The sequence below is a fragment of the Podarcis muralis genome, chromosome 3, assembly GCF_964188315.1.
Source record: "Podarcis muralis chromosome 3, rPodMur119.hap1.1, whole genome shotgun sequence".
NCBI lineage: Eukaryota > Metazoa > Chordata > Lepidosauria > Squamata > Lacertidae > Podarcis > Podarcis muralis.
The window spans coordinates 52,648,703-52,661,832 of NC_135657.1; the positions used below are offsets into that span (position 1 = coordinate 52,648,703).

The window sequence follows — 13,130 nt, forward strand, 5'->3', positions numbered from 1 at the left end:
GGAAATATTGAGAAGCAAGGAAAAGGTTTACCAGCAATAAGCATAAATGACATGATGGTAGAGGCCATGTGATGCAGAGGGAACAGCTAAGACTTATTTGCTGCATATCTGTGACTGTCTACATTCAAGTGTTTCATTTCAAGTTTATAAATGCTCCCTTTAGCACGTTTCTATGAATACATCTAAACTTGGAAATCACACCAATTGTATCCACCTATCATCCACATGTTCTACAGCAGAATATCTAAAAGAGTAATCTGTGGCCCACAAGCAAGTTGTGGAACAGCTGGAAATACCTGTTCTAGGCTCTAAACTTGATTTAATTGCTCTGATCGACAGTGAGGCCATTTTGATCAGTACCAGATTATCATTCAGGCTGACAAGGCTCTAGCTCTGAGTCTGTGATTATCTTAATAAGCACTGGTGTGCTCTAATTTTCCCCTAGAAAATCACCAGTTAAACTGGCCCTTCTTAGCAGCCTAAGGCCTGTGATTTTTGTAACATGGAATTGGTTCTGATAATGTAAGTGAAAGGGAAATAGGCAAGCAGCCCACCAGGAGACCCAGGAATTAAGCTATCCACACAAGAAGTATGAGAACCATTGTCCTCCAGCAGCTGCTCACTTGATAATAACTCTCTTCAGTAGACAGCAACTCATGACACCATTCCTCCCTACCACAATCCCTGCATGGACATCATACACTCTTCCAGAAAAACCTGGTTATCAACAAAAGAACAAAACTGCTGCCATCTCAGTCTAGTGCCAGTGTCCCATAGAAACATCTTCCAGTTTGAAACACAGAACACACACATTTTAAGACCATCAACACCACGGAGTTGAATAAAATTACACTTGACCAGGAAGGAACAAAAAGAGATTACCAGCATCAAGACTGGGAGCGAATGCAGTTGCATGTACACTGTCTTTTAGAAATAAAACAAGAGAGAGAACTGGGATAGAAAAGAGAAATAGCTTTGCAAAAGGAGGCTCCGAAGAGGATCTGGAAATATAAGTGGCATGTCATATTTATGTATGCATTCTACAGCCCTCAGCTATTCAGCGGGGCCAAATTGCATAATAGTATCCCAAGATTCAAGAAAGAACAATGCTTCTAACACTCAGCACTGCAGAAAGAAGTTTGTAAAGATATACAGGAAAGCTCACAGACACCAGGAGTGCATAAATCTAAATAATGCTGATGGGGAGCTGCTAAAAGCAGGCTCCCAACTCCCTCTTGCCTGAAGGCTTTATTAGAGATCTGGCAGTAAAACTGGCAGCAGAAGTCTCCAATAAAGAACTGCTCTTTATAGGAACATTTCCAAGACCGTGTGACAGACAAGACAGAACAAGGAAAACATGGAGCCTTAGGTAAGCACTAATGACATGGAACAGCACCTCCTAGTGGTTGGTGGTGTTGCTTATACAATTAAAATTCCAAGTTTTGTGGCAAAACTTGCAGCTAAGGCTACTGGTCACTCTGAAAATACCAAGGTCAAAAACTCCACCCAGTTGCAAGTCCTTTAAGACAGGCCACTTTAACATTCACGGCCTCCGCCCCCAAAATCCTAGGAACTGGATTTTGCCAAGGGTGCTGAGAGCTGTTAGGAGAACCCCATCTTCTCCTCACAGTTCCCAGAGCTCCTAGGGAAGAGCGACTGATAAGCCACACTGGGAACTGCAGGTCTGTGAGAGGAATAGGCGCCGCCTAACAACTCTCTGCATCTTTAGCAAACTACATTTCTGAGGATTCTCTGGGGATAAGCCATGCCTGTCGAAGCAGAATAACAGTGAGGATGTGGTCACAGTGCCAAGTAGCCTTGGATCCCAATCTTATGAATGTGTGGTGGGAAAAGGTGGCAATTCTCTCTCCCCTCCCTGTCAATTCAAGGAACACTGCAGGCACTACCAACATATCTGAGGTGTACCCATTAATCACAGTAACATTCAAGAGGCCCTCAACTACACTACAGAAGCCAGTTACTCTTTACACTTTACCTATTAAACCTTGGCATGCCAACTGTTTTTCCACATTTCAGTTCTATCACGGTGGTTGCTTTTTTGTTCCTCTGTGGACACTCATGGCCGTTGGAGTAACTGACAAGGATTCTATCATCTGAAACAGAAACATCACGTTCTTGTTAATTAAAATGCAAGATACAGTGTTTTTTGGAAGCAACACAAAAACACAAGGAATGCTTTGCAACCAAAAATGAACTAACATTTTAAAATCATGCCAGCCAGCCACCCCCACCCCATCTTGACCTTACATTAGTGACATTTCTTTCAATGTAATTATTGGTTCTTGTAACGGAAGAGCTCAAGATTTTACAGCTAGGTCAAATGGCCCAAAATATATCAGAATGTTTGTGAATTTAGTTTTCAAAGATTAAGTGCAGCTCTTTCATAAAAGGTAAGGACCAATTGTTTAAGGAGTATTTGTCCTTTGGGGAAGGTTTTACCAAGTATTAATGGCACTTCTGCACAGCCCAGTGTACTGAACAGCAGGCAGAATCCACAGCCTGTTGAGGCTTTACAGCAGACCATCTAGTAATTTATATAGGAGCTGGATTACACCAATGAATGTTGGGTATTAAATGTTAAGATTTGTCTATGCCTCAGTAAAAAGTCTAGCTTAAGCGACCCTGATGAGAAGAAATAGAAAACTAAATATAATATAGATTTCAGCAGCTTAGAGTAATGAATGTAAATAGACACATTTTCCATTAAAATATTTACTTCAGTTGCCCTTTTTTTAAAAAAAAACCATGCACTGTATTTAGGTACATACCTGTTACATTTAGTTTCTGAGTATGTACTAATCCCAGAACCTGCACAGCCCCGTTCTGACTTCTCCGGCAAACACTTGCTCGTTCTGGGCAACCTGTGGGTCCTTCGTGGACTCTTTGACAGAGATTCATGTAGTAACTTTAAACGAAGGAGGAAAAGAAAACAAGTAATAGATCAGCCTAGTATATGACTGCATATTTACCATAGCTATATGTACTTTAGGCTAAAACATTTAAATTCTGCAGCAAGAAAAACTGAATGGGGCAACCTGCATAAATTGTGTAAACTGAATTACCGTATTTTTCCATCTGTAAGATGCCCTCTTATATAAGATGCCCCCTATTTTGGGGGACTCAGATTTAAGAAAATGGGGGGGGGGTTGGCCCAGAGCATAAGACGCCCCCTGATTTTTGACATTATTTTTTAGGGGGGAAATCTAGTCTTATACACGGAAAAATATGGTAATTTGTCTATTTGCTAGTATCTTCCATAATTTTGGTGTTGCGTGTCACAGCAGTGTTCTCCATTTCTCTTTTAATCATTTGGGGACTACCGCCATCTCATGTCTTCATCTCTTCTTCTACGTTAAGTGGACCAAGCCTTTCCATTCCCCTCATACTACTTACCTTTTAAGTCTTCTATAAACCTCAACAGTTCTGCCCTGAACCTTTTCCTGTTTGGCAACTTCTGGAATCATAGTAAGCCCAGTATTCCAATGACACTGAGCACTGCCAAGTAGCAACACCATTCCTGGCTAATGTGCACCTCTTTTCTACTGGTATACCTCCCCACTGTTACCTTGAGATACAAACTCCTCATGCATTCTCAAAGAAATGAGATCAAAAGACACAAGAGTGCAAAACCAGTTAAGCACAGTCCCAACTGTTTCTGTGTGACACTGGCAGCCTCTTGTCTTCAAAAGTTAACACCAACATTTGTAAGGTGGCTGTCCTATCCTTCAAATAAAAATGTACTGGGAATATGGTTTCCAATAGAACTGTAAAAGAGACTCACGAGCTGGTCTTGTCAGCAAAGATCCAAGATCCCGTGAGGGAGGAAAGCACTCTCAAATCGTAAGTTTTGTGCTTCTGAATAAACTTGCACTCCATTTTCCTGGGCGGACACACAACTTGCGTCTTCCATTCAAATGTCACTGCGCAGCCATTTGTCTCACTCAGTAGTTGAGGGCTCCCATCATCAGCGTTGTCATCACACTTGAAAATAATAGTTGATTCCCGGCGGCCATTTCCTGCAAGACACAAGCAAAGGTTTCACCATCATAAGAAACTGTAAATCCACACCCAAATTCTGACCACCGTCCCACCACAGTACACGGGCTGCAACCATGTAGCATTTGAGAAACATTTGCAAGCACAGGGAGCATAGCTGGCAACATTATAGTCCAGGTTTTGTGGGGGGGGACTTTAAAAAGCTTGACAACTTTGGCCAAAACTAAAACATGGCAACCCTAAGTAAGCCTACAAAAGTTGTTAGTTCACAAAGAGGGATCATTTGTAGCACCCTAGTGGCTGGAGAGGAGACTAATTCTTCCCACTGCCAACGGCTTTCCTGCCTAGACACCTGGAAATAAAGCTCATCACAGGTGATTTACAGGTCTGTAATAATGGAGGTAAGCTAGGCTAAATTAATGGTTGAGTGCTGAACACAGACTCTCTGCAAGAGGGTGGTGGAATTAAGAAATCTAGGACAACTCTTGTGCAAGACCATTAACGATACCAGAGAGGGAAACACAAAAGCAGCATCGTGAATTTTGTTTGATCTACATGCTACCTTTCTGAAAGAAAAACTGCATATTTCACTTCAATATTCTCATTCTAAATGCATCTTCTCCAAGGTAAATCCTTCTGATTTTGGCGGTGTTAACGTGCAAGCTTTGGATTACAGCCTCATATTAAAATTTGAGCACCAGTGTGGTGTAGTTGTTAAGAGTGCTGGACTAGTATCCGGACAGGCCAGGGTTCAAATACCCCTCAGCCATGAAACTGTGACCTTGGGCCAGTCCCCATCTCTAAGCCTAACCTCTACCACATAGAGTTATTGACAGGATAAGAGGAGGAGGGGAAGAGAGAACTTTTTGCCACCTTGAGCTCCTTGGAAGAAAGGTGGGATAGAAATTTAATAGAAATAAATAGATGAATAAAATTTCCAAAATATGTTTCAGTACATCCTGAAACAAACGATTACAGGGAGGAACACACACTATTTGTTACTGTCCATCCCTGACACTACACAAAGGTGCTAACTCTGATGACCTGTTCTATGACAACCTTTACTGCGCATCTTGTCTTGCACACTGGCAAACTGCATGAGCACTGCATATCTTTTCCAACTCAAAATCAAGTTGGTCATTCATCAATAGGCTAATCTAATGCTCTGGGGATGCGGGTGGCGCTGTGGGTAAAAGCCTCAGCGCCTAGGACTTGCCGATCGAAAGGTCGGCGGTTCGAATCCCCGCGGCGGGGTGCGCTCCCGCTGCTCGGTCCCAGCGCCTGCCAACCTAGCAGTTCGAAAGCACCCCCGGGTGCAAGTAGATAAATAGGGACCGCTTACTAGTGGGAAAGTAAACGGCGTTTCCGTGTGCGGCTCTGGCTCGCCAGAGCAGCTTTGTTACGCTGGCCACGTGACCCGGAAGTGTCTCCAGACAGCGCTGGCCCCCGGCCTCTTGAGAGAGATGGGTGCACAACCCCAGAGTCTGGCAAGACTGGCCCGTACGCGCAGGGGTACCTTTACCTTTACCTTTTAATGCTCTATGCAAATGACTCCTGGTGTCGATTGGGAGAGTGCCATGGGTTAACAGAAATATTCACTATCAGCATTCACCCTAACTCAGAGCAAAACATCTGGTTGTTTGCAGAGTTTCTAAAATGTGTGCAGAAGTACTGTGCAGGCTGCAGGCCACAGTGTTTGTTGCTTTTCTTTCCTGTGGTTGCTGCTCTACCCCTAGCTACCAACTTGTTCCATCTGAATCTGCCCCAAACTGCAGGAGCATTTTTCCAACGCTTGCTTACCATTGACACAGAAACCCCATTTTTTGTCTCTTGCAAAGTTATTTGTAGTGGCACACCATGGCCGCTCTCGTCCCTCCTGAATACATGTGTCGTACGTTTTACCATTGTATTGGAAAGGGAAGACACAAAGCTCGTCCAGATCAGTCACTGCAAGTGAAAGGAAATATCAATACACACAGAGAGAGCCACAGGCTGAACATTTCATGAGCAGGCAATTCCTGCAGACAAGCACACTGGGTAGCCACTGCCACTCGTAATTGAAGGCAATGGCTTGAATCCCATATTAGTTCTACTCAGAGTAGACCCACTGACATTGACTGGCAAGATGAACACAAGTCCATTCATTTCAATGGATCTGCTCCCAGGTATTAACTTTGCCAGATAACTCATTGATCCACAATGACTAGTTATGCAATCGTGACGGATGACTTCATGGGGGAGACTACTGTTAACTGTGATAAACTGCAATTATTTCACAGCTGTCATGCTAATTCCTTTCAATTATTATTTTTCCCAATATAAACCGTGCATGTTTAATACACACATATGGAGGAAGGAATGATCACCACTCATTGTTCAGCCCAGACAGTGAGGTCCAGCTCCAAGGGCCTTCTGGTGATTCCCTCACTGCAAGAAGCCAAGTTACAGGGAACTAGGCAGAGGGCCTTCTCGGTAGTGACGGCTTCCCTGTGGAACACCCTCCCACCAGATGTCAAGGATATAAACAACGATCTGACTTTTAGAAGACATCTGAAGGCAGCCCTGTTTAGGGAAGCTTTTAATGTTTGATGTTTTATCACATTTTTAATATTCTGTTGGGAGCCGCCCAGAGTGGTTGAGGAAACATAGCCGGATGGACGGGGTATAAATAAATAAATTATTATTATTATTATTATTATTATACATGATTTTGAATTTGCCGGAAATATGAGGTCCATGTCTACAACAAGCAGGCACAAATAGAGTTTCAGCCTTAGAAAGATATGCAGATCTGGTGGGTTTTGCCCACCTTCCTTGTCTTGGCATTGATACAAATCAGACAAGAAACAGGAAGCTGTCCTAGGAAGGTCACAACTTTGGGCTTTGCAGAAGCTCCATTTCAAAATTTCCCATGGGAAAGTACCCAGGGCTACTACAGTCTGCTTAGCCTCGGCTAAGTTACCTTTCACTCAAAAATGAGAACCTCCTTCTTGCAGAGGGCTGCTGCGAGGGTGAATGAGCTACGGAAATAATGTTGCTTTGAGTTACCCTTTGGCTTAGAAGCTGGTCAAGTCTAACTGCCACATGGGTGTGGGCTTAAAAGCCTTCTCAAAAGTAAAGACTCTTGCTAGTTTAGAAGGCCTTACCTGGAGGGCACTCATCACCACCCGTATACTGCAAAATGACAGCTTCATCTTGATGCCGGTAGTCCATTTTCCTTTCATTTCTGTTGCCAAAGGAGACGGCACTGTTGCCCGAGACCAGGCACACTGCTGCATCTTTGCACTTTCCTTGGGGCACACCAACAGCACCAGAACACACCCCTAGGTGGTAATTCTTGGACCCAGCAGAGATCTGTATGGGCAAACACCATTGTTAAAGTGCAAATAAGAGTAAATGAAAAATGTTAAACATGTCTCCAATATGCTGACGTCCAGAAGACTGGGAGCAGAAACAGAGCACAGTGTTACTGTCATCTTGGTTTGTCTAGTTGCTTAAGAGAGAAAACAAGAAGGAGCACCGTGAAGGCTGCCATGGGAAATATTTACTTTGGCTGCTGCTCGCAAACAGATGGTGGTCTCAATTTCAACAAGCAGTAAAACTTCAAGAGCATAAGAGCCCTGCAGAATCAGAACAACAGGTCCACCTAGCCAAGCATCCTGAACTCATGCTGGTGAACCAGAGGCCTTTGGGAAGCCAAAAAGCAGGACATGGACGCAACAGCCCTCTCCCACATGCGTCCCCCACTAACAGAGGCATGCTTCAAAAATAAATACTACTGGAACCACTCAAATACTAACTTAAGTCAGTCTCCCCCACACACCCCAATTGTTCCATGTAACCATTGTTAACAAAAAGCTTTGGGTCTTCCCCTGAAAAAAACCCTGAATATTCCAACCAGAGTTTCCATTCTGGAAGAATTGTATTATTAGTCCACACTGTGAGATCACCTAGGGAAACACCCCATGAAACACCATTGCTTGAACTTTCAAAAGCCTTCATAACCGAATAGATGCAAGTTAGACGCCCCCCGCTGAGCTACAATCCGTCACTTAGCACCAACCCCTTCCCTCCCACCATGATAGAAACAAGGTTCCAGTTCAAAGCATCCAGCTCCCTCATTGGCCACAGCACCTAAAGGTTGCAGCACATCACCTGGTAAGGCTTTGCAGAAAGTCTGGATAGGTTGAAAGTGTAGTGCAGCTGCTCATCAGCCACCGAGCAGCCCGAGACGTCCACTTTATCAGGGCAAACAACTGGAGTGCTCCATTCGAATATGTATTCGCAGGTGGACTGCCCTATCATTTTTGGCTTTCCCTGTCACCAAAACACAAACAAGAGAAAACAGAAAATTGTTTAGGCTTGGCTTACTGCAACCTTCTTATTTAGGGATCTGATACTCAAGAGCAAACTTAGGGTTAGCACTGTGATTCGTCGGATCAAAACAAACCATGGTTCGGGTGCAACACTAAGCCTGTGATTATGATTGGCAGCTGTGTGCTCACGGTAAGCCGCTATAATGTGCAAACGCTGCCAGTGAAATTAATCCCATTGCATTCAGTCTGTTATAAGGTATATATTCATTTCTTCATCTGGACAAGATAAAAAGCTGATCTGCCACCATTATTCCTCTCCACCACTACCCCCTTATGGTGTTTTAGACAATGGCTCTGACTTCTGAGGTCCCTTCTTATGTAACCCAAACAAATGCTTCCCATGTACTCTGGTAGTGCAAGAAGCCAGAGGTGATATGGGAGGCATCAGTGATGGACTTTGCAGGAGTGAATAACATCAACTCTCCCCCATGTGATTAAGTGAGGATAACTGAGCAGCATTAGAAATCTCATCCTGCAGAAACTCTTGTGCCAATGAGGCAGAATACAAATGCCCTTTCTCCCCCAAGTTTGTGCTGTCTACACGGAGAATCACTTTTTAAACTGTTTGATTTTCTATTTTAAAGTGGAAACATGCCATGCACCTATGCTCAGACTTAGACCCATTAAGCAGAAGAATTTACCTCTGTGATGTGGGGCTTGACAGAACATTATGGACACAGTGTTCCTGCTGTCTGCGTAATTTGCTGTCAGCATCCCTCATTAAATTCACATTAGAATCATCAAGACATTTTTAAAAAGCAGGAACAGCCTTTGAAGCTAACAGCACACATCTGCCAAGGCTTGCAACATTTTCAAACGTACACAGAGATGTAAAAAAGACACTAAAGGTCAGGTATTCTGACTGCATGTACTTCATATGCAAGCATGGAACCTGCTAAGCAACACACACACACACACACACACACACACACACACACACACACACGGATTCTAAGAATCCCAGCTTTCCATTCAAGATCTTGTGAAGAAAATCTAGCAAATACTCAATACCTTCCACACCCCAAGAAAACTGGGAATGCCTTGCACATCTCCCTGCCCTTCTCCAGTAGCAGCTACTCCATTCCTTAACCCCCACCCTAAACTTTCATGCCCTTCCTTTTGCCCATTGCTCAACAAAAAATTGGACCACAAAAAGCCTTGGACACCTGGATTTTGGAAGAGCAACATGTTATATAAGCTTCCTGTTTTCAGAATTCAAGTCTACATTCAAACTCTGCAATAGTGACCTAGTTATAGAGTTTAGAAATAACTAGAAATAACTAGCATCTTCTATAGTTGAGAGTTCATCAGAAGTATTATTTGGGTGAGCTGAGGGTCAAAGATGGTCAGAGGCAAAATAAGTATTTCTCGCCTCATGTCAAGGAAGATTTTAGTACTGAGTTTTGAGTTTCTGTGGGACATGAGTGTAATGCACTTTGAAAATCTCTGCAGCAGATGCACTACAGGCCCTTGTGGCACTTTGCAAATTAGCATTTGGAACAGATTTAATAATCCTTCACTCAATTCACTTTTGTCCTCCCCCCCCCCCCCAAAGATTCTTCTCTTCCCCACCACCACCCTTGATTCAGGCTTGGCAGTACACAAAATAAGATGACCATTACCAGATCTGTCCCTCTGCTGCAATGGAACACAATGAGAGAAGAATACTTGAGACTTTTATCTTCCAGACAAGGAGTGCTACTGTTAAAAGCCATGTAAACTTCACGTGTTGCAGGGTTGAGCTTGGGAGGCGCAGTAATACGACCGATATCCTAAATGAGAAAACACAACAAATTAACTTGGTTGTGACACTTTCACATGAAGCACTGGCATGATTTTCCAGTCATGCCAGTGACCACCAAGACAAGATGCACAAAAAACCAAGAGAGGATTCCATTTCACATGGGGAATGGCAATGAACACTGGAAACTGCAAGAGCAGCTTCACAAGTAATGTGGAACAAGGCGGGACTGTTCTTGGGTTGTACAATGATGGTAGACTAAAGGCAGGGGACTGGATTTTTGAAGGCAGCCTCACATTGAAAAAACTAGTAACACAGAGAAGTTAATTTAAGCATTCTTACAGATGTACCAATTTATTAAGTAAATGGAGCTTTCACCTAACGGTGGGCCATTCAACAATACACTTTCCCTACCTGCAGCCTGAAGGGAAACAGCCCAGAATTCCACCACCTCATCCCGCATGACATACAGAACAGCTATAAGAGTGTCCCTCTTTATATGAGAGGCCAGGTGGCTAATTTAATGTATTACTCATGGTTGTCCTATCTTTCTGTCTTTGGTCTGCTGCCTTCCTCCAGTGTCAAAGATGGAAAAGCAAAGAGCACAAGCTACTTTAGAAAGACAGTTAGGACCAAGAAGTGTGCATTTTGGTACCGCAAAAAGGCAACAGAACTAGTACAACTCTCTGAGGCTTCCGCACATGGCCCTAGAATCCAAAGCTCCTTTGTGTCAGGCTGGGGGGGGGGGATTTGAGTTGAGCAGGTGTCCCTGCACCCGGCCCTGCCAGTCTCTGCTGGCTACAGCCTGCAGAGTGATGCCAGCATTGCTCCTTAGGCACCAAGTTCCCCATTCTGCTCACTGATCAGGCAAGCAGGAGGAAGCGCCACCAGAAGGTGCTCCACTAGCAGCAGCCCATGCAAAGCCCCAAGAGGTTGGCTTTGTGGGAGAGGAAGGCACTGAGCTTGCCGAGGTCCCACTAGATTTGCTTGCCCCCACCAACCTTCTACCCTGGTTGGTGTGAGCAGCAGGGCTGTGGGCCCACCACTCTGTTAGGCCCTGCCAGAATTTCAACTGCAGCCTTAGGACAGCATCCAAAAGAAAGTTGATCATTATAAAACAATCTGGCAAAATAAAAACATTTCCACATCTTATTTCAGACTTTCCACATTGTTTGGGCTGTAATACAATTCAATGCTGCCCATTTTCCTAATTTTTATGGCATTTTTTTCCTTTGAAATGAGACACCACACTCTCCCACAGACCACATCACAAATTGATTTTGGAACACATACAGTGGTACCTCGGGTTAAGTACTTAATTTGTTCCGGAGGTCCATTCTTAATCTGAAACTGTTCTTAACCTGAAGCACCACTTTAGCTAATGGGGCCTCCTGCTGCCGCCGCGCCGCCAGAGCACAATTTCTGTTCTTATCCTGAAGCAAAGTTCTTAACCCAAGGTAATATTTCTGAGTTAGAGGAGTCTGTAACCTGAAGTGTATGTAACCCGAGGTACCACTGTATTTTGTCTTGAAATAGGTTTGCCATGAGATGTGTGGATCTGTCGCTCAAAAAATAGCCCCAAAGCCTTGAGTACAAGTAGAAAGTTATGCACTTCTTTGGATACAGACCATGATTTGGTAAGCACCCCCCCCCCCCCGATTGTGAGGGTGGGAGAAGGAAGAATGTACAAAGACATCCCTCTTTCCTCAGTGGTTCAGACCACATGCAGTTATAACAATAGTCACCATGCAGAATCAGTGACTTGTCCAGAGAGAGGCGACCCTCAATTAACCATAAGCCAACATACTGGTTATGAATTACGAAAACACTAACACATTTGCTAAAGAGGATTGTTTGATACATAGGGATAACTTACTATAGGGGGACCAGTAACTGGAACCATGCAGACAGCTGCTCCAGGTGGGCAGTTGACATCTTTGATGGAATTCAACGGGCGGCAAATATTTATATAGAAATCTGGAGTAAGGTCAGAGGAATCATCGAACGTCTCATCAAATGCCTCATAGGAGCCCGTCCGATGTATCAAAGGAGAGAGGTCAATTACTGTGCTGCCATTTGTAACTGAGCATTCCACCTGTTTGCAGTGGGAGGAAGTTCCACAAATCAGCACTTGCAGCTACTATTCCCCAAATGTCAACAAGCAAAAACGAAATCTAATTTATCGGGGTCTGTTCTTTTCTTAATGCTCCCCCCTCCTCTACTGCACTGCAAGCCAATGTGTTCATTTGATCATGTGCTCAATCTGATCCCATCCCACCCTGAATCTCCCTTCAGTCTCTTTGTACTTCTCCAGCAGAGGTCACTTCTGTCTTGGTCCTAGATACATTTGATTGAAAGCAAACACCAGTGAAATGACACATATGCCTGGGCTGAGCCAGAGGCAGAAGAAGATCAACTTTGCAGTTTATTTATTGGGCAAGGCAGTAACAGCCAAAGGCCCTGATTAGCCTCTCCCTTCTTGAGAGGCTGCTTCCCAGCAGTTGCTGATGCTTTGAGAGCACTGCTAAGTTGTCCAACACACAGTGATATATTAATCTCAATGGAAAAAGAGGTCTCCATTGACCTACCATTGGGATTCTGCTTCTCTTGACGGTTACTCACAACACGGAGCTCTGGAATTGACATAATGCTACCCAGTGTCAAGGAACTACACTGTGGGACTGTGAACTCCTTCACACACACACACACCCTTTCCTACTCCCTTGCATCCAAATTTGCTCTGCCCGCCATGCCTGGGGTGGAGGGGGGTTGTGACTGACCATTATTGATTTGGTTAAGTTTAATATGAATTCCGTTCCAGATATCCTGTGGATATCTACTGTTCCCTTAATCAAATGTAGAATTATGCCTGCACTGTACCAGAGTTATTGGCAAGGATTGCATTATTTGGCAGGACTTTCAACTTCTCATCTGGCAACACAATTATACTGCCTCTGTTCTACTGTTACCTAAACAGAACACATCTATTCCTAAAC

At 43.9% G+C, this 13,130-nt stretch overlaps 1 protein-coding gene across 1 annotated transcript in view; it reads right to left on the bottom strand.

Moving 5' to 3' along the window:
* The window catches only part of IGF2R (insulin like growth factor 2 receptor), a 71,875-nt gene that overhangs the window by 6,350 nt on the left and 52,395 nt on the right, over nucleotides 1-13,130 (bottom strand). The window contains exons 35-42 of the mRNA XM_028723827.2: nucleotides 12,011-12,229; nucleotides 10,016-10,165; nucleotides 8,173-8,334; nucleotides 7,164-7,371; nucleotides 5,818-5,964; nucleotides 3,803-4,037; nucleotides 2,790-2,926; nucleotides 1,997-2,114 (exon numbers count right to left, since the gene is read on the bottom strand). Coding sequence (XP_028579660.2) covers nucleotides 1,997-2,114; nucleotides 2,790-2,926; nucleotides 3,803-4,037; nucleotides 5,818-5,964; nucleotides 7,164-7,371; nucleotides 8,173-8,334; nucleotides 10,016-10,165; nucleotides 12,011-12,229 — 1,376 coding nt within the window. The remainder of the gene's footprint in view (nucleotides 1-1,996; nucleotides 2,115-2,789; nucleotides 2,927-3,802; nucleotides 4,038-5,817; nucleotides 5,965-7,163; nucleotides 7,372-8,172; nucleotides 8,335-10,015; nucleotides 10,166-12,010; nucleotides 12,230-13,130) is intronic.